Source organism: Cervus canadensis, chromosome 30, assembly GCF_019320065.1.
Source record: "Cervus canadensis isolate Bull #8, Minnesota chromosome 30, ASM1932006v1, whole genome shotgun sequence".
Taxonomy (NCBI): domain Eukaryota; kingdom Metazoa; phylum Chordata; class Mammalia; order Artiodactyla; family Cervidae; genus Cervus; species Cervus canadensis.
Window position 1 is genome coordinate 43344705 of NC_057415.1, and position 23756 is coordinate 43368460.

The following is a 23756-nucleotide window of genomic DNA, read 5'->3' on the forward strand; positions in this document are numbered from 1 at the left end:
GGGGACGACGGGCACACGCGGTCCTTTGTGCCCCAGGTGGAGGCACTGTGACCTCAAGGCCCAGGGACATGCTGCCCGCCTGGCAAACCCCCCTCGCGCCTCCAGGCCCTCCTGGGGGTCAGGGTGTCATGGCTTATGTGGTTGGTTAGGAGCAGCCAGTGCAGCAGGACTCCTGCAGTCTCTGCCTGACCCTCTCGGGGGAGAAAGTATCTTGCCATTGACGTTCCATCAAGTTCAGAGTCGCTAAACTTAATTCTTCTCTGAGACATGCCAGGAGAACCCTTAGGGGTGGAGGTATTGCAGGCTAGGTGCCGGGCATGGAAGTGGACACGGCTGTCTTTGGTTTGGTCTCCTGGGCAGGGAGAGGGAGCCAGAAGAGACATGGTTTTAATGACGGAGGCCGAGTTTGGGGGGACGAACCCACGCCGGGGGGCAGGGACAGCTGGGCTAGCCTGGCGGCCTTGCAGGATGTGGCCTGGGGCGTGACCTGCGGGGGCGTGATTGGGGGGCCTGGCGTGTGGTCGCGTGGCACGCGGGGTGTGGCCTGTGGGCGCTTGGTCTTCGGGGTGTGGCCTGCACTGGGCGGGGAGGGGTGCGGCCTGGGGCGTGGTCTGCGGGGGGTGGCTCGGGCGTGGCGTGTGGTTGCGTGGCCTGTGGACGTGGCCCGCGGGGGGTGTGGCCCTCAGGGTGTGACCTATGGGCGTGGCCGGACCCTGCAGGCCCTTCCAGCTTTCCGCACCGCAGTCTCGGAAGGCAGGTCCCCACCTGTAGGGAAGTGCTGGGCGTGGAGAAGGGGATGCACGTGCATCTCTTGACATAGTCTGCATGGCTGATGCTCTGCCAGGAGAGCCATTGTTCTCGTCACATCTGCGTTCGTTTCCCTGCAGATGGGAAGGTGACTGTACCCGAGGAGTTCTGGAGAGGAAGTTGGGATGCTGGGGCTTGGGCAGAGCTGGCCAGTTATCGTGGGCCCTGCCTTTAATTGGAGCAGACACGTCTGATGCAGACAGGAGATAGTGCTAGGCTAGTTTTCTGTGCGTTTTACACAGGCAGCTTTCTCAAAGGGGCCAAACTCAATGTTTAAGAAGCACCTTCAGCCTCCTTGTGAGGCAGCAGCTGGAGGTCCCTCTCCCAGTCCCGGGACCAGGAGGCCTTCTATGATTGTGAGTTCCTGCGCTTCCCCACTTTCCTTTTTCCATTTTGCAGAAAATGACTTTTCTGCATAGCTCTGATGTATTTGTTGAGAAGTAAGGACATGAATGAAAATTCAGAGTTACTCTAAACAAGTGAAAGCCTGGGGTTGGTAGAGATGGGAAGATTTTGCCTCCGCACTGTTTGGATTGCTATTTTCCCTTTTCTCGGGATAAAGGGAGGCCAGCACAGTCCTTGGGTGGGAGCTGTCTTTATGCAGAAAGAGACAGGACTGATGCAGGAGAGCGAGCTTTCCCCCAGGGACTCGGGCTGCCTTATCTGCAGCGCTCGTGAATTTATGCTTCTCTTCCTGGTTGCAGCTTCCTGTAGGCGAAGAGCCCGGATCAGACTTGTCACTTCCTGCAGTGGACGGTATATCTAAAAATCCAGCTGAGCAGCTCTTTAACTTTTAAAAATAGCAGTTAAAGTGGATGCAGTTAGCCACCATTGTTACTTATTCCGACATGTGGGATGTTTGTATTGGCGTGGCATCAAGTGGCCAATTGTTAATCCTGAATGTTTGTTTTCTTGTGCATGTTATTTTGTTGTGTCATTTTCTCAGGTCAGTGCCTGTGTCACCCCATCTGTCCATCCATTCATCCGTCTGCCCTTCATCCGTCCATCCATTCATCACGTTCATCCATCCATCTGCCCTTTCATCCACCCATCCATTCATGCATCTATCCTTCCTTAACCAGCCACGCACTCATCTACTCCTCCATCCATCCATCTGTCCTTCTGTCATCCATCCATCCATCTGCTCTTCCTTCCGTCTGTCTGTTCATCTGCTCTTACATCCATCCATCCATCCATCCATCCATCCATCCGCCCGTGTGTTTGTAGGTGGAGGGTGTCCTTGGTGAGCATCGGGCATGGGTGCTGAGTTGAGTGGACCCCACTGCCATGAGACGCGCTCCGTGTTGTAGTCGGTGCTTGTCTATCTCAACACAGATCTGTCCCCAGTCCTCCCCCACTTCCACCCCCATTCCCCCGGCTCAGGGGTGGGATTGGAAGCCCAGCGGAAGGTTATAGAAAGGAGACAGCCAGGGAAGACATCTTAGACCCAGCTCTCTTTCCTCCTAAGCGCGGATGCACTGACTTTAAAGTCCAACTTCCTTGTTACTTTTCTCAGCCCCAGAGAAGCTCTCTCATTTTCTGCAGTTTTTCAGAGCTCTGTGCTGGTGGCCTTGCTCAACTAGGTCTGGAGAGAAGGAAACCCAACGGAAAATGATCAGAGTGATTATTTTCTTAGTTCTTTTAAGGATCCTGGTGCTGAGATAACCCAGTTCTTTGTATACAGTTGGCGCTGCATTAAAGCTTCTCGGTTTTTCACTGAGAAGGACTGAGACGGTGAGAAGTCTGAACATCAGTGCACTGGGAGGACTAGGCCAGCATTCCTGCCAAGGAGAGGCCAGTGTGGCGGGTCAGGCTGGCATCGTGATCCCCGGGCTGAAACCGGAGGGTCCCCTGAGACTGGAGGGTCCTCGGCTGAGACTGGAGGGTCCCCTGAGACTGGAGGTCCCCGGGCTGAGACTGGAGGGTCCCCTGAGACTGGAGGGTCCCGGGCTGAGACTGGAAGGTCCCCTGAGACTGGAGGGTCCCCTGAGACTGGAGGGTCCCCTGAGACTGGAGTGTCCCCGGCTGAGACTGGAGGGTCCCCTGAGACTGGAGGTCCCCGGGCTGAGACTGGAGGGTCCCCTGAGACTGGAGGGTCCTCGGCTGAGACTGGAGGGTCCCCTGAGAATGGAGGGTCCCCTGAGAATGGAGGGTCCCGGGCTGAGACTGGAAGGTCCCCTGAGACTGGAGGGTCCCCGGCTGAGACTGGAAGGTCCCCTGAGACTGGAGGGTCCCCTGAGACTGGAGGTCCCCGGGCTGAGACTGGAGGTCCCCGGGCTGAGACTGGAGGGTCCCGGGCTGAGACCGCAGACAGGTTCCGGGAGGGACCGCCTCGCCTGAGGCCAGTTCCTTTGCGTGCCCCTCCCTCAGAACCCTTCCCGATGACTCACGTCAGACCCAGCCCTTCTGAGTCCTCTTGGGTTTCCTTAGCCCCGCTCTTCTGTTGGCCTGTGCTGTTTCCTGACTGATGAGATGACCTCTTTGCTCCCTAAAGTGTGTGGTCATTCAGTAACTGTCTGGGGTTGCGTGTCCTGTTTTCCTGAAGACCGAAGATCTGTGTGTGCAGGAAGCCTCCTGGGTGAGATGTTCTCAAAGGCTCTGGGTGGAGGGTAACCGCTTGGTGCCAGGATTTGTTGATTCCCTGTTTGGTCCGTTTCCTCCGTGATGTTAACTGCAACAGCAGGCGAAGGTCAGCCTGTGTGGTGGAACCAGAAATCCCCTTCCCGGGCCTGGTCCGTGCTGGGGCCCGTGACTGTCCGCTTGCCGGTCAGCCAAGTGTCGGGTGAGCGCCCAGTGGAATAACATGATGGATCCGTTTACTTTGCTGAACTCAAAGGCGCGTCTGGCTGTCTCTGTGGGAACAGCCTCACCCGTTCACGTGTGTGAGTGATCACGCTTGTCGCAGCCAGCGGGCTGCCTCTCACGCCCGGGTGCCTGTGCTGTGCTGGTGTCCTGCCTGGGACGCAGTTCCCAGATGCGGGTCAAGTGTTACCCTAGAGGCTTCTGTGAAAATGCTTTTAGAGGAGATGGATATGTACGGCAGGACCTTGGAGAGACCTGGAGTGCCCTCCACGGTGCAGGGAGGCCTCCTCCCGAGAGCTGAAGGACTTCGGGGAAGAGAAGCAAGCTGGGCCTTGGGGCAGACAGTGGCCCTTCCCTGCGCGTCCAGCCCACCAGCCTGCCTGCAGATTGTGGACCTGCCGGCCTCAGTCCACAATAAGTGTGCCCTTAGTGGTGATCAGTCCCGGTCTCTCTCCACACACACACACACACACACACACACACAGTCCCGGTCTCTCTCCACACACACACACACACACACACATACACACACACAGACACACACACACATACAGTCCCGGTCTCTCTCCACACACACACACACACACTCTCTCTCTCTCTCTCTTTCTCTCTCTCTCTGATGGAAGGAGGGTCTCTCTACACACACACAGACACACACACATACAGTCCCGGTCTCTCTCCACACAGACACACACACACCCCACACACACACATTCCCAGTCTCTCTCCACACACACACACACACACACACCCCACACGCACACATTCCCGGTCTCTCTACACACACACACACACACACAGAGTCCCGGTCTCTCTCCACACACACACACACACACCCCACACGCACACAGTCCCGGTCTCTCTCCACACACACACACACACACACACACACACACTCTCTCTCTCTCTCTGATGGAAGGAGGGTTTCTCTACACACACACACACACACACTCACACTCACTCTCGGATGGCTTCAGGCTGCATTGCTGGGGGCTGGCAGGCTGGGCCAGGAAGGAGGGTCTCAGGGACACGTGGTCAGTGTGGAGGAGGAGGCCTGAGGCCCTCCTGGGCTGCCCGGCTGGGCTGTGTGACGGTTTCAGGCTGGTGAGCACCCTTCTCTGCGCCTCTCCTCTCAGTGTGAAATGCAGGCTCCCACACGTGCGGCAGACGTGGCCTGTCCCTGTCTGCGGGCGTCCTTCTGTGGCCTGCCCCCCCCAATCACATCAGCGGCCGCTCTCCAGCTTGGCTGGCCCCACGCTCACGGGAGCAGTGTGGTCCCCTTACTCAGTGAGGAGCAAACCTCGGACCAGAGAGGTCAGGGTTTGGTCCAGCTGAGAGCAGGGTGGAGATTCAGACCTGAACACCTGTGCGTTCCCTGGGCAGTGTCCCTGCTGCTGCCCGACTGGGACACCGGGGGACCCGAGCCTGGCTGTTGGGGCCCCTGGGGCTGTTGGAGGTGTGCCTGTGGACACCGTGTGCACACCTGCTCACAGACCCCACTGTCTCCCACACGGGGCCTGGATGAGCCCTGGACGGCTCTTCAGGGGGCTGAAACCACACAGCCCAGCCTGCAGCCCAGGAGGGCCCGAGACCTGCACCCAGCCCCACCGCCCGCCCCCTGTCTTCAGCCCTGCAGACTCGGGCTTCCACAGGGTTGAGCGGGAAGCTCGAGACCCTGCAGGGCGCCACGGCGAGTTCCTCCCTGGGGAGACGCCTCTCCCGCCCCTGTTTTCGCGGCAGGAGGACGGCAGGAGGACCGTCCGCCCCCGGCACAGCGGAGCCCGCTTCCCACGCCTGGGCGGAGCTGGCGTGGCTCTGCTGGGAACCGGCCTTGCGGTCTGCTCGCTGGGCTGTTCCTAATCAGGAGGACGTCGGGCCGCCGTGTTTGCTCCGACTCGCTGAGCTGGGCAGCCCGGATTTCACGGTCCTGCAGCCGCTGCTCCGGCTCGCCATGCGCCGGGAGACGGGGCGGGGGCGGGGGTGCTTCCCCTGATCACACACTGTCCTTGGCTTCACCCTGCTCAGGGGGCTTCCTGGGGACGCGACGACACGGCCCTGGGAAAGTCTCTGGTAGACGGCCCGGCCAGTTTGGGTCTGGAAAACAGGAGAAATACTCATTTCATTTTCAAACAGCCGTGGGAGAAGCTTGGGCGTTTTTCCAGAGGACTGACGTGCGTGAATCAGCAGACGCGTTCTGTTCCTTTGTGAGGCGGTGGGGGGTTAGGGTGGGGGGTTAGGATTCGCGTTTGCATGAGGCCTGAGAACAGGTCCCAACAGTGAGGCCCCAGGACGGTTCATCTCCTGGGCCATCACCACAGACTGCAGACCCCGCGCCCGTGGCTGGCCGGCACTTTTAGTGTCCTGTGAACCTTGGATTGCACGTTTTTTAAAAATAAATTGATTGATTTGTTTTTGGCCGTGCTAGATCTTTAGTTGCCGTGTGCGGACTTCTCGCTGCGATGGCGTCTCCTTGTGGAGCGCGGTGTCCAGGGCGTCCTGGCTTCAGCGTTTGCGTCTCCCAGAATCTGGAGCGCAGGCGCAGGAGTCCTGGCGCACGCGCTTAGTCGCCGCGTGGCACGCGGGCTTCTCCCAACAGGGACTGAACTCGTGTCTCCAGCGTTGGCAAGGGGATTCTTCACCACTGAGCCACCGGGGAGGCCTCTTGCATTTTTTCAAATGGTTGAAAACAGTCAGAAGAGTGATGTTTCCCGATGTCGTAGTTGCAGACCCTGGTGCGTGAACACAGGTGTGCGCTATCAGACCAGGCCCCTCTCTTCGGCTCCGCCCTGGCTGTGTGGCTGAGTGTAGGGGTCGCCATGGAGACCACGTGGGCCTACACCCAAGCATCTTTCTGCCTGGCCTCTCGGGGGAGAGTCAGGCACACCCGTCCTGTGGGCCTTGGCCGTGGAAGTGCCCGGCGTGGGGTCTGCAAGGGGCAGCTGAGGGCCCAGCTCTGCCAGGAGGAGGCGGGCTCCTGAGCTCAGCAGGTGCGCCTTCATCAGGGGCCTCCCCGCGTCCCGGGGTGGGAGGGGCTTGGTCTGGGCTGGGGTTGGTCCACGGGCGTGCTTACTGGGGGCCCGGTGACGGTGATACCACGGAGACTCGTAACAAATGACACAACCATCTGAGTGCAGAGGCAAGTCTGATGATGGAGCTGGTCCAAATCTGAACAGTGAACTCCCTGCTGGCTCCGGGGTGGCTGCGGAGCTGGAGTGTCCACTCTCTCGGACTCTTTTTTTTTTAGTTGCCGAGGGCTGTTCCCAGAGGCCCCGTCTCTAGAACCGCCCTGGGTCGTCAGGATCAGGGATATTTTCAGGGTGACGGAGGCGTTTGCTGCCCCTGTGGTCCTCGCAGGCCGGCAGGTGGAGACTGGGGTCTTCCCCACCGTGTGAGCTCTCCTCTCCCCCCAGTTCGCTGAAACGCTCTCAGCTCCTCCTGTTGGCTCTTTTTAGCTGCTGGGAAGTTAAGGCCAAACCAGAACAAGCACCGTTTATGTATGTCTCTTCTGTGAATGAATCAGTACCTCGGTTTCTTTCCCAAAGTCAGTTTTCTTTTGAAGTAGTTTTCTGTCCTGCGCTTTGAATCATTCTCTCAGTGTTTTTCAGAATTCTCAGTCAGAAGAAAACCGTGGCTTTTTGCCTTGCTCTGTGTTCATAGATATTACCCGGTGAACCAAACTTGGCGGGATTGATCGGTTTTCTCAGGAGTTGACCTGATTCGGGTCCCGCCTTCAGGACGCTGAGCTGGAGTGGTGGGCACAGCAGGTGGGGACCCTGCCCCAAGCAGGGCATCTGTGCCCCAAGCAGGGCATCTGTCTCCTTGTTGAAGGGGCTGCCGTCTCGTCAGAGCTCCGAGCCCCGTGTTAGCCTAGCGTCCTCAGGTGGGAGGCCCTGCAGGAGGGCCTGTCCGCCAGGAGGCGGTGGCGGCTCGGGGTCCGTCCTGGGTCCTTCCAGGAGGCCGTCCGTCCGTCAGCAGAGCTGAGGGAGCCCCCTCACCCCACCGCTCCCCGAGCGAGTTCTGTGCCCGTGAGCTGAGAGAGGGGCCCTTGTTTCCTGAGCTTAAATTCTGGACGGGGAGACAACAGAGATGGGACTCAGCAAGCCGCGTCCCGCATGCGTGTCCCACCCCTGTCCACGCGGCCTTTTCCTGGGAGCTGAGGTTCCAGATGGAGAGCGGACGCGGCAGGAAACTCAGAGCTCTTCCTGCGGACGGAGGGGTCTGCCCTGGTCACCCCCGGGGGCCTGCACGTTGCCCACCCCTGGGCGGGCTCCAGGGGGCCATGCCCTGGGTGACAGTCAGCAGAGACTCCAACACCTGCCCTCTTGGTGGGAAGCACCAGCCCTCGGGGGGTACAATTCCACTGGGGCCACGCCCCCTTGCCCCGCGGGTTCTGTTGGGGAAGGGCCTGCATGTCCTCTGGTGCCCTGGACATGCCCCGCCGTCTGCACAGCTGACCCCGCGAGGCCTCTCTGTCCCCCAGAAACACGGCGCTGTCCCCGCAGACAGACACTGCTCCCACGTCAGACAAGGCTCTCTGTGTTTTGCAGAAGTCCGCACGTTAGGGTAAGGAAAGAGCAGACCCGGCAGCCTGGCCTTTTGCCCCGCTGGCTGGACACCCCCAGCCTCTGTGACTGCGCCCGTCCGCTTCAGGGTCGGCCGTGGGTCACCTTGTACCACAGCCAGAGGGACAAGGGTGGGCGCCTGGTTAGCCAGAACTCCCCGGCCTGGGACGGCTCCATCTCTGAGAGTGAAGCGGGTTTTAACAAGTGTGGGGCTGAGACATGTGTCCTGGGTGCTTGGGAGGGACCGCCCGTCTCGTGGTGCAGGGGACACTGAACCGCCCCATGTCCGCGCGTGCCCTGGTCCCTCAGAGGTGGCGTGTCCAGCACCCCCCCCCCCAGCAGGACGGTCCCCTGTGACGGGCACAAGTCTCCCTTCCGCCCCTGCCGCCCTTCTCAACGCTTGTCTGCCTGCAGCCTCTGCCCCGGACCCGCGTGAGCTCCACCTGCAGACGCTGCTTTTTCCTTTGCTGACCTGCACTGCTGTTTTTGTTGATTTGTTTATTTTACTTGGTTGATTTTTTCTTTTTTTTTTTTCTTTTTGGCTGTGCTGCAAGGCTTGTGGGAGCTTAGCTCCCAGACCAGGGATGGAACCTGTTTTCTCAACAGTAAAAGCCGGAGTCTTAACCACTGGACCACCAGGGGGTCCCCTTTGTGTTTTTAAGTTTGAGTAAGTTGGGTACGGAAGGAGAGTGGGTGCCTGTTGCACCTGTCGGTGACACACTTCTGCGGGGATCAGCGAGCCCTTGACACAGATCTGGTCCCGGGAGAAGTCTAAGGCCAGGAGCACGCGCCTGGGTGCGCAGGGTAGGGCTTTGGGACTGCGTCCCCGGCGGCGCATGGAACCCTGCGTCCCCGGCCACGCCCTGATCCCTGCGTCCCCGGCCACGCCCTGATCCCTGCGTCCCCGGCCACGCCCCCATCCCTGCGTCCCCGGCCACGCCCCGATCCCTGCGTCCCCGGCCACGCCACGATCCCTGCGTCCCCGGCCACGCACCGGATCCTGCTGCCGCGTCCAGGGCCAGGGGCGCACCCGTGCAGAGGCTGGGGACCTGTGCTTGGAGGGTACACCTGTCGCCACAGTCCGCAGGCTGCCCTGACCTTCTGCCAGTGCTGCCCTCCCCCGCTCTGGGGGTCCCTGCCCCCCGCCCCGGTGGTGCCGCTGCCCTCAGACGCCTGGTCCCCAGGCTCCTGGGGCCCTGGCTGCTCTGCGTCCTGCTGGGGGCAGAGCCCAGGTCTGGACCCTGAGGGCTCCCGAGACATTGGGTAGATTCTGAGGCCGGGCTCCCGTGGCACACGGGGTGTGTGGGCCCTGAGTGTTTGTGGAGTGACGGGCGCTTAGCAAGTGCATGGATGTCAGCTGTCAGGACGCGTGTTTATCCTTCAGCGTAGCAGCTCCTCCTCTAGGAGTCAGCCCTATGAAGACATCAGTGACGACTTGAGTCTGTGAGCCCGTCGGGAAGCGATGGGCCACTCGTGAAGGGATGGGTCAGTGGGAACTGATAGGTCCGTGGGAACCGGTGGGTCAGCGGGAACTGATGGGTCAGTGGGAAGCGATGGGGCAGTGGGAACTGATGGGTCAGTGGGAAGTGAGTCAGTGGGGACGGATGGGTCAGATGGGTCGGTAGGGACTGATGGGTTGGTTGGTGGGGACCAGTAGGTCCGTGTGTTGCTGGGGACAGCTCGGAGTTGGGGAGGGAGGAGGGGGTGCTGGGCACAGGTCGCAGTCACTCCCTAAAGGACGTGGGGGCGTGTCCAGAGCACGTCCAGAGCTCTGAGATTTGTCCCTTGAAGAAAACCGTGTTCTCAGCAAGCAGCCTTTTGTGCAAGAAAGGGAGGGAGGTAGACACACGTTCTTGCTTGAATCTTCAAAAAGGATCAGTGGGAGGCTGAGGAAGCGCAGTCTCCACAGGGGAGGAGGTGAGCTGTGTGAAGGGGCAGGGTTGGGACGCACCGCCTCTGATGGTTAACCACAAACACCTTCACCCTTTCTGTGATGGAGAAGACGGAAACAGGCGTTAACGCTGGCTGCAGGACTGCCTTGGTGGCCCAGTGGGTCAGGATCCCGCTGCCAGGGCGGGGAGCCCGGGGCTGATCCCTGGTCTGGGGAGATTCCACGTGCTGCAGACAGCCACGTCCACCATGGCTCAGCTGCTGGAGCCCCAGTGCCCGCCTGCGGGACTGCAGAGCCTAGCCCCCGCTGCCGAAGCCGAGCCCCTCAACAGGAGACGCCCCCACGCAGGAAGTGTGAGCTCCAAACCAGAGAGCGCCCCCGCTCCCCACAGCTAGAGACGGCCTGCACCCGTCGAGGCCAAAACTGAACAATTAAATTGATCAGTTAGAGACAGTAAAGCTGGTTATGTGATGCACCGGGAGCGGCTGCCCTGCACAGTCCCCTTACGGGGCTGTGGCTGCAGGCCTGGTCAGGCGGCTGAACGTGGCCTGGGCCTCAGGAGGGCTGCGGGCTGCGGGCAGGGTGGGCCTGATGGGCTGGGCAGTCATGGACGAGTCGGATCCCAGGTCTGGTTCGCAGACTCGGCCGGGCTCTCGGGGCTCAGATTGGAGGAGTCGGGTCTGGCCAAGTGTCCATGGCGGAGGAGGTAGAATCTGTGCTGTAACTTCTCTGGAGGATGCTGGGGCCTCCTGACACTGCCCTGGGATCGGGGCCTGGGGCAGGGCTGCCAAGGACCACGCTGAGCTTCTGGCGGATGGAACCAGGTGACGGCAAGAGGAACATGGGAACCTCAGGGAAGGCTGGGGTCCCGGGGAGCTGCTCCCCAGGGAGCCGCCCGTGCTGGTCTGAACATGAGTGTGAATTACCGTTTATTAAAGTGCAAGGCTGTCTGTGCAGTGGAAGGGGGCTCCTGGGGAGCGTGTCGGTGGTGACAGGGTCATCACGGAGCCTAAGCTTGGGAGCGGGTCTGTGCTGACCGTGGTTGCCTGGGTCCCGAGAACTTGACCCAAAGTCAGGGAACTGCACACCCGCAGGCAGGGCGCTTCACCCGCTGCCCAGCGTGGACACAGGCGGTTTCAGGGATTCAAACACTTTGCCAGAAGGCTCTTATCCCGCTGTGAACTAGAACCCCTTCCGTAACCAGTTACAGCTATAGAACTGAACTGATTAGATTCCTGCAAAGATTATGAGTGCTGGACGGGCTCAGCCAATATCACAGGAGAGTCCTGTGAGTCCTTGTGGCCGTCCTAACGAGCACCCGTGAAGGGGAGGAACAGGGCTTAGACTGGAGCCTTCTTTTGCTGTCCCAGAGGCGTGCACCCAAGGTCAAGGCTGGCCCATCTGCAGCCCTGGAGGGGCCCTGAGCCAGGCCCCTGGTGCTGGAGATCCGCCGCAGTCCTTGGCCTTCCCCGAGCCGGTCTGCAAGGACACCAGCTGCCTTGGAGCAGGGCCACCTCAGTGACCTCACTTTAACTTGGTCACCCCTGTAAGGACGCCTTCTCCAAATAAGGTCAAGTCTCAGGCCCCGGGAGTCTGGCATCAACATGTGAATTTTGGGGGACACTATCCAAGCCTTAATAATCCCTGTTGGACTGTGATGGAAGAGGTGAAACCAGTGAGTAAGGAATTTTCATGTTTCTAAGACTCTTTGGTAAAGAAAGGGGTCTTTGTGTCTCATTTCCAGGGACTGGCATGCTTGTTCAATTGATAGATTTTTAATTCAGGCTGGAGAAGGGTGGGAACAGGCGGCTTAGCAGACCTGCTGTACCTCACACGGCCCCAGGCCCAGCCCTGGCCGCTCTGCGTTGGCATCTGCTACTGCCCGCCGGCTCCTGCCTGGGGCCATGATCTCTCGGGTCCTCGGTCTAGCCTCTGTTCTACTCGTGCATTTATTTCACATGCTGAGAGGTACATGTGAAATAGCCTCATTTCCAGTTCACTCGCTGAGTGAGCTCTGTGACTCTGAGTGTTGGGGCCAGACCCCTTCCTAGAGGAGCCAGTTCCAGCTCGGAAGTTACAGGAGGAACCGTGTGTTTCCACGCCTGCCCGCGGGCGACTCCCTTCTCTAGTCCCTGAAAATCGGTCCTGTTGGTTGTCTGAACACTGAGACCTGAGCATTCCCATGGGCTGGTGGGGGTGGGTGGATGGGTCTAAAGGGACCTCTTATCTGTCCAGCTGAGCTACTTAAGATCCTTCAAGATGATGCTGTTCAATCGCTGCAGTCAGTATGTCAGCAAATTTGGAAAACTCAGCAGTGGCCACGGGGCTGGAAAAGGACTGGGAAAGGTCGGTTTTCATTCCAGTCCCAAGGAAAGGCAATGCCAAAGAATGTTCAAATTTCCATACAGTTGCACTCATTTCACATGCTGGCAAGATTATGCTCAACATCCTTCAAGCTACCTATGGCTGGTTCACGTTATGTATGGCAAAAACCAACACAATATTGTAAAGCAATTTTCCTTAAATTTAAATAAAATCCTTCAAGCCAGGCTTCGGTAGTACATGAACTGAGAACTTCAGATGTATGGTTGGGTTAAGAAAAGGCAGAAGAATCAGAGATCAAATTGCCAACATTCACTGGATCATAGAGAAAGCAAGGTAATTCCAAAAAAAATCAGCTTCGTTGACTGCATGAAAGCCTTTGACTGTGTAGATCACAGCAAGCTGTGGAAGATTCTTAAAGAGATGGGAATACCAGACCACCTTACCTGACTCCTGAGAAACCTGTATGCAGGTCAAGAAGGAGCAGTTAGAACCTTCCATGAAGCAACAGATTGGTTCAGAATTGGGAGAGGAGTACAACAAGGCTGTGTATTGTCACCCTGTTTATTTAACTTGTATGCAGAGTACATCTTACGAGGTACCAGGCTCACAAACTCACAAACTGAATCAACATTGCATGAAATTAAGATGCTTGCTCCTTGAAAGCTATGACAAACCTCGACAGCATATTAGAAAGCAAAGACATCATTTTGCTGACAAAGGTCCATACAGTCAAAGCTATGGTTTTTCCAGTAGCCATGTATGGATGTGAGAGTTGGACCATAAAGGAGGCTGAGTGCCAAAGAATTGGTGCTTTTGAACTGTGGTGTTGGAGAAGACTCTTGAGAGTCCCTTGGACTGCAAGGAGATCCAACCAGTCCATCCTAAAGGAGATCAGTCCTGGGTGTTCATTAGAAGGACTGATGCTGAAGCTGAAGCTCCAATACTTTGGCCACCTGATTCGAAGAGCGAACTCACTGGAAAAGACCCTGATGCTGGGAAAAATTGATGGCGTAAGGAGAAGAGAACAGCATCACTGACTCAATGGACATGAATCTGAGTGACCTCCAAGAGACGGTGAAGTAAGGGAAGCCTGATGTGCTGCAGTCCGTGGGGTCGCAAAGAGACGGACATGACTTAACAGCTGAACGCCAACATCTCCCTGCAGTTACCTTTTAAACAAACTGTAATGTGAGCAGGTCCACCTGTTATTCAGACAAATATTTGTGTCTTTATCAGTCTTTTCCCAGAGCTGATTCAGCCAAGGATTGAATTCGGAGATTTAATTTCTTAAATGCCTTATCACTGTTTGGAAACTGAATGTTTAAAGGTGACACAAAACTAGTGACAATGGCAGATTTCTGTCTGTAAATAATCCATTTCTCGTTTCTTCACAGGGATCTTCGCTTTAACAGAATCAGAGAGATCCAGCCGGGGGCTTTCAGGGGGCTGAGAAACCTGAACACATTGTAAGTCCAGACATTGTCCTGGGAACTGGTAGAAAAAGATGCAAAGACCATCGCCGCTTTCCCCTGTGGGCAGATCCCAAGTGCTTGGGGTCCCCCATCACCTGCGGAGGGAGGGCGGGCGTGGCTGAGCGGAAGAGGCCGAGCCTGCCAGAGGGGTTTGCACACGGAGGTGTCTGTGGGTCCAGACTGGTGGCCTTCGTCCCTGTCTTCCCGACTGACAGCTGTGAACCCGTCCACACCTGTGCTGGCCACGCCTCCCGGCAAGCTGACAGGGACAGCCCTCCCCCCCGCCCCCGAGCCCCCACGGACCCCGGCGGGGGTGGGGTGCCATCCGTCCGTGTCCCAGTGTTTAGACCCCTGGGGGAGACAGAGGGATGGGGCCCGACTCCAGGCCGCCGCGGGCTGTGCTGAGCGCCGTGGGAGGGGGTTCTGGCTCTCCCCCAGGTGACCGGTCCGTGCCGGGCCTGGGGGCTGTGAGCTTGGTGGGGGCACGTGTGGCTCTGCCCCTCACTGTGAAAAGGCTCCCTGGAGAGAGACCCCCTTGAGGACGCCCTGCACCTCCACGGGGGCCTCCCAGCTGGCTGGGGGGGGACGGGAGAGACGCAGAGAGGGCGCAGTCTCTGTGCAGGAGCGAGGGGATCGCGGCCCCACGGCACGCGGAGCCGCCCGTGTGTGCGGGTGTGGACGCCGACCTGCTGCAGCCACGCTGCGCTTGGTTGTGTCGGTCTGCATTTAGCGAGTGTCAGTGTTAAGGCCTGTGGCTTAATCCTTGTGTGACCTTCTCTAGGGCAGTGGAAACGACCTCCGCAAGACAATTCAGAAGTGTCGTTGTTTGAAATTCTTACTGGAACGTTTTTTCACAGGCTTCTCAACAATAATCAGATCAAGAGCATACCCGGTGGGTCATTTGAAGACTTGGAGAATCTGAAATACCTGTAAGTAGTGACCAGTTTTCTACACCAGAGTCTGTTGTCTGTATTTGGACTGTTTAATCATTGAGCAAAATTCCGTACTGTTATGAATTATTGCAAATACATTCAAGTGAAAAAGAGGTTTTGTTTTCAGAAGGTGAGTGAAATTTTGGCTGGAATTTTTTAAGTGAGTTGTTACAGGGTCAGGTGCTGCTCTGTGTGAATTCTAGTGTTTATCTGCTAAGCCTTAAGTAAATCGATTGGATACAATTAAAAACTGCAGTTCTGAAAATCCCTGTCTGGTAGCGGTAACCCCTGTGGAGCCTTGCAGCTGCTGCTGTGAGCAGCTGACGCATGTTCTCTGGGTCTGCGCTTTCAGGGCAGTTTTGGGTTGTCTTCAGCTGTGGGCTGTGGAACCTGGAAATGACGAATCCCTTTGGAATGTCACTAATTCGTGAATAACTTTCCCATCTTCGCCGAGTGATTTCGTCTCTTATTTTTATGTAAAGTTTATTTCCCTTTTAAGAATTGATTTGAATTAATGAGTTTATTAGCATTGAAAACATTTGCTTGTTGAAGTCAGTTTTGCAGTTAGAAAATGACCCACTTGGTTCAGTACTTTCACAGGCCCTTTTTCTGAAGTTGAAAACTTTAACAAAACCCTGGGCACATTGCTGGTTCTAACAGATGAGAAGTGAGTGTCATGTGCTTTGAGGAAATTATTCTCAGTTTTAGGACTTTAGATAACTGTTCAGCTAGAGTCATTCTAATGAGGGATTTATGTCAGTGATTTTGGGAAAATTTATAATTCGTGTGAACCTGGGTGTCTTCGGTCCTGTTAAGTTTAGATGAGAGAGTGCTGGTGATTAAGATGTAACATTAATTCTTTATTAAATGCATTTTCCTCCACAAAGCTTCTTAAAGTGTTGTGTTTACACAGTTTTCTCTCACTTTAGTGGTAGTATGTTAATTTTTCATTAGCAGGGTTCACACTAAGCCTTGCTGCTCATTTTTAAAATGAGGGAGAGTCCTCCTATTTATTCTTGAGTTTTCATCTGCTTACTTATCTTTTGGTTTTTGATTTTAAAGCAGTGTAATATCCTGAAGGGGCTTCCCTGGTAGCTCAGCTGGTAAAGAATCCGCCTACAATGCAGGAGACACTGGTTTGATTCCTGGGTCGGGAAGATCCCCTGGAGAAGGGTTAGGCTACCCGTTCCAGTTGGGCTTACCTGGTGACTCAGACGGTAAAGAATCCTCTTGCAATGCGGGAGACTCGGGTTCGACCCCTGGGTGGGGAAGATCCCCTGGAGCAGGGCATGCTACCCACTCCAGCATCCTTCCTAGAGAATCCCCATGGACAGAGGAGCCTGGTGGGCTGCAGTCCGTGGGGTCGCAGAGAGTCGGACACGACTGAGTGACTCAGCCCAGCACAGCACAAGCTCCAGAGAAAGCAGAGGCAGAGTCCGTTAACTAATCGCCAGTATTTGCAGTGTGTGTACAAGTTTAGTCTTTTTTATTTTTTAATTTTTAAACTTTTGGGGCTGGAATTACCCAGGAGCACCTTATTTACTCTCTGAATGCGTTTCCTATTAAGCAATTTGGGACACTCCATTTTTCAGTTAAGATAATTTTTAGAAATAATATTTTTGATCCTCGTCTGTTGGCGGGATTCCTCCTCAGGTGTCCACATGTCAACCTTTCCCCATCTCCAACCCGAGGGCATCTGAGCCGCCCACAGCGGCGGGTCCCGGGGTCCCCAAGGGTGGGCTGAGTGGTGTTTGGCGGTAACGGGAGGCGGTGGTGGGAAAGGGTCCCGTGACCCCACCGTCCAGCTCCTGGGGTTCCTGCCTCCTCCCCCAACTCCCTGGACCTCATCACTAGGGTCCATCTTGACAGGCACTGACCTAGGAAACTGGGCAACATGCAGTGTGAATGTTTAAGAAGCTTTCAGAATTGATTATTTCATCCTTAGTTCAGTCACTCAGTCGTGTCCGACTCTTTGCGACCCCATGAACCGCAGCATGCCAGGCCTCCCTGTCCATCACCAACTCCCGGAGTCCACCCAAACCCACATCCATTGAGTCGGTGATGCCATCCTACCATTTCATCCTCTGTCGTCCCCTTCTCCTCCCGCCCTCAATCTTTCCCAGCATCAGGGTCTTTTCCAGTGAGTCAGCTCTTCACATCAGGTGGCCAAAGGATTGGAATTTCAGCTTCAACATCAGTCCTTCCAATGAACACCCAGGACTGATCTCCTTTAGGGTGGACTGGTTGGATCTCCTTGCAGTCCAAGGGACTCTCAAGAGTCTTTTCCAACACCACAGTTCAATAGTATCAATTCTTTGGTGCTCAGCTTTCTTTATAGTCCAACTTTCACATCCATACGTGACTACTGGAAAAACCATAGCCTTGACTAGATGGACCTTTGTTGGCAAAGTAATGGCTCTGCTTTTTAATATGCTGTCTAGGTTGGTCATAACTTTCCTTCCAAGGAGTAAGCGTCTTAATTGCATGGCTGCAGTGACCATCTGCAGTGATTTTGAAGCCCACAAAAGTAAAATCTGCCACTGTTTCCAGTGTTTCCCCTTGTATTTGCCATGAAGTGATAGAACCAGATGCCATGATCTTAGTTTTCTGAATGTTGAGTTTTAAGCCAACTTTTTCACTCTCCTCTTTCACTTTCATCAAGAGGCTTTTCAGTTCCTCTTCACTTTCTGCCATAAGGGTGGTGTCATCTGCAAATCTGAGGTTCTTGATATTTCTCCTGGCAATCTTGATTCCAGCTTGTGCTTCCTTCAGCCCAGCGTTTCTCATGCTGTACTCTGCATATAAGTACATATTTCATCCTTGGTGTTTATTTAATTGGTGAGTGTTCGTTACCTGCTGGAACTCCAGTGACTTCTGGGTAAGGAATAAGCTTCCCCTGCGCTAAGATTTCCTCCTGATGAAATGAACCCTTGAGATAGAACTCATAGTCAAAGGGTAAACTTTGTGATGAAGTAGAGAATTGTTTATGGTTTCTTATTAGCTCATGATCAATACCCAGTTATTCTTGGGAAAAATGGATTATCCCTGATGTCTTTACCAACATGCAGTGGTTCAGCTGTTGCTCATGTTCTTTGAAAGGATTTCTTTACTCTCATCTTTTTGAAGTTCATGCAAGGTGATGTTCGTGTTGACATTTTGCTTTGCTTTTGATTTTTTTTGTTTTAATTTGTTTTTAAGAAGTGGGTGCAGAAACCTCCCTTCAGACTTACCTCCTATAGGAGTTGCAAGAGGAGAAATCACTCAGACCCAGACAGGAGTCATCTTGTGTGGGGCCGTGATACAGAGCTTCTGAGTGTTTGTGGAATTTCAGTGATTGACCCGGGAAGACCGCAGTCCCCAGCTTTTTTGGCACTAGGGACCGGTTTTGTGGAAGACAGTATTTACTCGGATGGGGGTGGGGGTGGTTTCAGGAATGATTCAAGTGCGTCACGTTTATCGTGCTGTTTATTTCGATTATTATTGCATCAGCTCCACCCCAGATCATCAGACATCTGATCCCAGAGCTTGGGGCCCCGTGCTATAAGGCGCTACTGCTATTCCCTCCGTTTTGCACAGGAAGAAACAGGCAGAGAAGCCTGCGTTCTTATTTAAGAATCAGCGTTCCGTGGCAGCCCGGGGATTCAAGTCCCCAACCTGGAGAAGCCACGTCCTGCCAGGCCCTGCTGGCACCAGGCCTCCGATTCGGGGCCTTCTAGCTGGTTTAGGTTCAGGCTTGCAGCTCCTTGTGACGTGGCCTCCGCAGATGGGTGCCCAGTGAGAGGGGAGGGCGCCTAGGAGGACTGCAGCCCCAGTCCCGCTGGATTCCCCGCACAGACGTCATTCAGGGAGAGCACGTCCTGGGAGTGAAGGACTGAGCCAGAGCGGTGCTCCTCGCCAGGTGGGGGGACAGGCGGCAGCCCAGCCACGGAGTGTGCAGAGGGGCCTGCCCGAGTTACTCTGCAGGGACATGTGGGATTTGATCGTCCATCAGGGAGAGTGCAGAGCAGGGCCTGCCCGAGTTACTCTGCAGGGACGTGTGGGATTTGATCGTCCATCAGGGAGAGTGCAGAGCGAGGCCTGCCCGAGTTACTCTGCAGGGACGTGTGGGATTTGATCATCCGTCTACCCGCAGCAGCAGTGGAGGGGCGCCCGGGACAGGTGTCTCCATGTCTGCATTTAGGTGGTCACAGTAGAGACGTGTTCTGAGGTCCTGGGCAGACGGGCAGACTCAGCACACATGGGTTTGCAGGGTTGGGGAACTGGACGCTTTGGTGTGAATGTCTTCATCCTCAATGAGCCCCTTATGGAGCTGGCAGACTCCTGGCAAGGACCGGACAGCACACACTTGAGGCCTTGAGAACCACAGGGGTCAGTTTCCAGGGAGCATGGTGTCAGCCACAGGTGACCATAAGTGAGGTCGTGTGGCCCTGGGCCAACACAGCTGCATTTCGGACACAGATTTGAATCTCACATGATTTTCATGTGTCACCAAATATTCTTCTTTGAAAATGTTCAGTCATTTAAAAACATAAGAACCGTTCTTAGCCTGCAGGCCATATAGAAATAGGCACCAGCCCGTTGCCTGGTTCTTCCGATCAGCCTTGGTTGCTTCTGTTTTAGAAGAATGGGATTTGAGTGGATGACTAGGTCCAGACGAATTTAGTCTTTATAATTTCTATTCCCTAGATTATTTCTGGGCGTTTGAACGTGGGCTTCCCAGGTGGCTCAGTGGTAAAGAATCCGCCTGCTGATGCAGGAGATGCAGGTTTGACCCCTGGGTTGGGACAATCCCCTGGAGGAGGGCACCCACCACAGTATTCTTGCCTGGAGAATGCCATGGACAGAGGAGCCTGGCAGACTACAGTCCACGGGGTCGTGAAGAGTCAGGCAGGACTGAGCACGCATGCACACATTTGAAACTGCATCGGTGTCAGTCCCAGAGCCTTACTTTCAGTGCCTTGTACCTGTTTGTCAGGAAATTTTATTTTCTTCAGGCTCTGAAGCATGTGCTCTGTCAGCCGTTCATAACTGCCCGCCAGCAATCCGTGCGTCTGCGGTGTGGTGGTCTGACGTCTCCAGTAGGAGGTTTTCCCTGGATAAAGAGAGAGGAGCCCCCTTGGAGGAGCTCTCCTAACTGTGCAAGCGTTCTGTTGGTGTCCTCACACGGTCTCCAGGCCCGAGCGGCAGTCTCGTCGCCCTCCAAGTGCCGGCGTGGCGCGTGTTAACCCCGTGTTTCTTGTTGCAGCCTGGCGCGTGCTGACCCCATGTTTCTTGTTTCAGCTATCTGTACAAGAATGAGATCCAGGCGATTGACCGGCAGGCCTTCAAGGGGCTTGCCTCTCTTGAGCAACTGTAAGTGCCCCCTGCTCTGGGTGTCTTGGACTTCACTTGCCCCTCACCTCTCGCCCGGAGCGCGGGCCCCGTCTGCTGCCTGCACGATGCATGTCTGTGCGGGGGGACACGGGTGTTGCATGCAGACCACAAAGCCGCGGTGCTCCCTCCGCTCGCGCCCTGGGCCCTGCGTTCCCAGACAAGGGCCAGTAACACCAGCTGACCTCTGCCGCTCCGTGGTCGAGACAGCCTCGCAAACAGGTCTGAGCAGCTGGAGGTCTTTTGGGGAGAAGTGGGGACAAGGAGGCAGTCGTCCTTGTGCAGCATTTCCTGTTTGTGAATCTGCACGTCGAGGCTACTTCCCTCGCTCATGACATCATTATTTTGGAGAAAATAAACTTTCCTCCATGTGTTTCCAGTTAGGGAACACCGGATGCCGTTTATGGGGCCTCGTATGAAGTCCTGGTCTGCTGTGAAGTCAGCCTGTCCATTTTAAGCAGAGCTCCCGGTTAGAGGCGTTTCTCTGACCTGCTTATTCCTTGGCCAGCGCTGGGCTGTCCCTCACTGGGCTGGACTCACCATGTGCCAGGCAGTTTCGTCCCGCGATGCCGCAGTGGAGCAGGATGTTTTTGGTGTTTTGTCGGTTGGCAGGACACAGAAGCTTCCCCAGAGACCTCGAGGCGGAACTGGGGAGGCCTCACCCAAAGCAGGAGCTTCCGAAGCACACGCTGGGCTCGTGCTTAAATACCTGTTTATTTATTCGGCTGAAAGCTGCTTTCCCGGCCTGCTGTGCTCAGCGTGGACTGGACTGGGGGAGGTTGGCCTGAGGGCTGCGTGCACAGAGGCCAGACCATTGCAGGGACCCGTGGGCGTCTGGAGAGACGCGGGGGAGGGAGGCTCCCCGGGAGCGTGTCCCCGAGTCCCTCTTGGTGTGAAGGGGTCGGGGCTGGGCGAGACTTGCTCTCAGGAGCCTCCGGCCTTGGGGTTGAGGGAGTGAGCCGGGTTGTTTTGGAGGAAAACAGAGCCCCAGTCAGGGCGGAATGGGGAGGGAAGGGAGCGGCACCCCCTGAGGTGAGGTCTGAGTGGATGCTTGCAACTAAGGCCTTGAGGACTTGGGGCGCGTCCTGCAGACCCCGGGGAGGCGCTGGGCGGTGGTCTCTGCTGCTGAGACTTGGGGGTAAAGAGACGGCTCGGACCCGGGCCCACCCGCGAGGGAGAAGGGGCGTGTCCCCAGGGAGAGCAGGCTCAGGTCCGCCACCCATGAGTGCCCACCCCTGGGGCCTCCACACCCTGCGGGAGCTTGTGCTCGGCTGGAGGCGGGGCTGGTGCGGGGTGGGGGTCGGAGGAGGCCGAGGCCCTGTCTGCCCAGCATCTCTGCCCTCTCAGGCCTTGAAGGAGGGGGGCAGGCTGGTGCGAGTGTTTAGACTTTGAGTGAATCAATTGGGGGGGGCCTCACTAATGGGAGGTGTGCACATGCCCCCTGTCCTGCTCCCGGGCTGGGCGAGGCCAAGGAGGGGGTCTCACTAATGGGCTGTGTGCACACGCTCCCCACCCCGCTCCTGGCCTGGGCAAGGCTTGTGCAAGAGGGCCTCACTGATGTGGCCCCCCGCCCCGCTCCCGGGCTGGGCAAGGCCGTGGAGCTGGTGCACACGCAGAGCGGGGAACCTCTTGAGGGGCTGCGGCCTGAGGTCGCCGGCTGCCTGGTGTCCTTCGGGCTGCTCTCTGCCCCTCTGTTGGAGCCGCCCCGGGCTCCCTGGAGCCTGCAGGCTGGTGTCAGGCACTGAGCCGTGTGGGCCCCCTCTCCTCTCTGGGCCCATTTCCTCTCTGTCAGGGGGGTGGCCTCGAGGCAGCACCCACGTCTGGCCGCCTGCGGGGCCGGCTTGTGGGTTTTTAAACCCAGCATCAGGTCGCAGCTGCCATGTCATGCCTTCTCTTCCCCGTTGTCCTCTCCCAGGACTCATCCTGGCCTGACCGGCAGGCGGGCCACCGATCAGCCCGGCTGGGCCGCCCACACTGACTGCTGGGCGCGCGCATCCTCCGTAGTCAGGACGGAGCTCTCCTCCTGCTCCTGCCCGGCCACCCTGCCCTGAGGCCCCCTCGCAGGCGAGTAGGGTGCTGGGCACAGCCCAGCCCCACCAGGCTGCCGGGGGGAGGTGGCCCAGCAGCCGGGCACCCGCGCGGTCCCTGCGTGTCTTCCCAGCGTTTGGCCCAGGGAGAGCAGACCCCGGCCGGCCGGGGTGTCAGGAGGGGCCCCTGTGCAGACAGCCATCAGAAGGTGACTTAGCCGTTCTTCTGAGGGGAGAACCCTCCAGGTTTCACAGCGAGAAGAGCAGTATTCAGGAAAACCAGAACTTAGTTTTACGGAAACCGTGTCCTTCATAGAAAGCAAGGACTCATCTTACATGGACAGCGTCTGAGCTCTGAGGCTCTGTGTAATTAGCCCAAGGACATCTGAGGAGGTGCAGTGTTCACTTAACTCGGGCAGTTTCTTCTGTTATCTGTGTGGTCGTTGTTTCTGCAGCTGAGAAACATTGTCCCCAGCGTCCCTTTGAAGTGTCCGTTAGGCTCCTAAATCCACCTGTGAGTTAGATGGTTGGACCGAAGGCGTTCACATAGCTGCGTGTGTGGTGAGGTGAAGATTCTGTTGGGTTTTCTAGAAGGGTCCGTGTCTGTGGAGCTGGGCATCCCTGGTCCCACCCCCATGAGTGGGGAAGAGGCCCGGTGGGTGAGCCAGACCCTTCCTCGCACCGCTCCGTCCGCCACTTAAAGTCTGCGCCCAGTTCTCCGTGGTCTTGAACCTTCCTGCTGGATGACTTCATTTGATCTGCATACAATGTAGGCGCTCTAGAGAGTTATCTATTGATGTGTGGATTCAAATGACTTAGAGAAAACATGTGTTCAGCGAAACTCTAGCTCTGTAGAAACACAGAATTGCTTACAACTTGTTTCTTGTCCCCTTTTTTGAAAACTTCTCTAGATACCTGCACTTCAATCAGATAGAAACTTTGGACCCAGAGTCATTTCAGCATCTGCCAAAGCTGGAGCGGCTGTAAGTCCTCTCTGCCTCCTGGTCCCCTTCTCCACCCACGGTTCTGGGGCTCCCGACTCGGCCCTTCCCCTGTAACAGAAAGAGCACCTCACCTGTCAAACTCTGCGATATCTCAGCAGGGAATCTGTGCTGCTCCCCTGACAGTCCAGGAGTGGGAGTAGTGATAAGATGGGGGGAAATGTAGTTATTTTCTCTACTCAATAGCGTTGTTCTCAAGTTCATTTGTATTAAACAAAGGCAGTCATGGAGATACTCTTTAAAGGCTGATTTATTTGACTGCGTTTACTCTTTGCTACATGTCTAAGAAGTATTTTAAAGAATCTCTTTGGTTTATTATCTCTTTCAACAGGTTTTTACATAACAACCGAATTACACATTTGGTTCCAGGGACATTTAATCACTTGGAATCTATGAAAAGATTGTAAGTATACTGACCTTTATGCTGTCTTTCCAGCAAAGACGGCTTCTCCATGCTTTTCATTTACCTCCCTATTCACGGGGTATTTCGAGGATTTCATCCCATTCTGGATGTGACTTAGGAAGGGAGGGTGGATTAAACCATCAGAGCCACAACCCGGGCCTAGC

At 56.1% G+C, this 23756-nt stretch overlaps 1 protein-coding gene across 3 annotated transcripts in view; it reads left to right on the forward strand.

The window, feature by feature from the left end:
• PXDN (peroxidasin) overlaps positions 1-23756 on the forward strand; it is a 65050-nt gene that overhangs the window by 11590 nt on the left and 29704 nt on the right. For 2 of the 3 annotated variants that reach the window (XR_006266592.1, XM_043452966.1), the window contains exons 2-6: positions 13782-13853; positions 14717-14788; positions 20072-20143; positions 23100-23171; positions 23521-23592. Coding sequence is in view for 2 of the 3 variants with exons in the window: in XM_043452966.1 (XP_043308901.1) it covers positions 13782-13853; positions 14717-14788; positions 20072-20143; positions 23100-23171; positions 23521-23592 (360 nt within the window). In the remaining variant the exon portion in view is untranslated. The remainder of the gene's footprint in view (positions 1-13781; positions 13854-14716; positions 14789-20071; positions 20144-23099; positions 23172-23520; positions 23593-23756) is intronic. The other variant, XM_043452967.1, reaches the window with a different exon arrangement.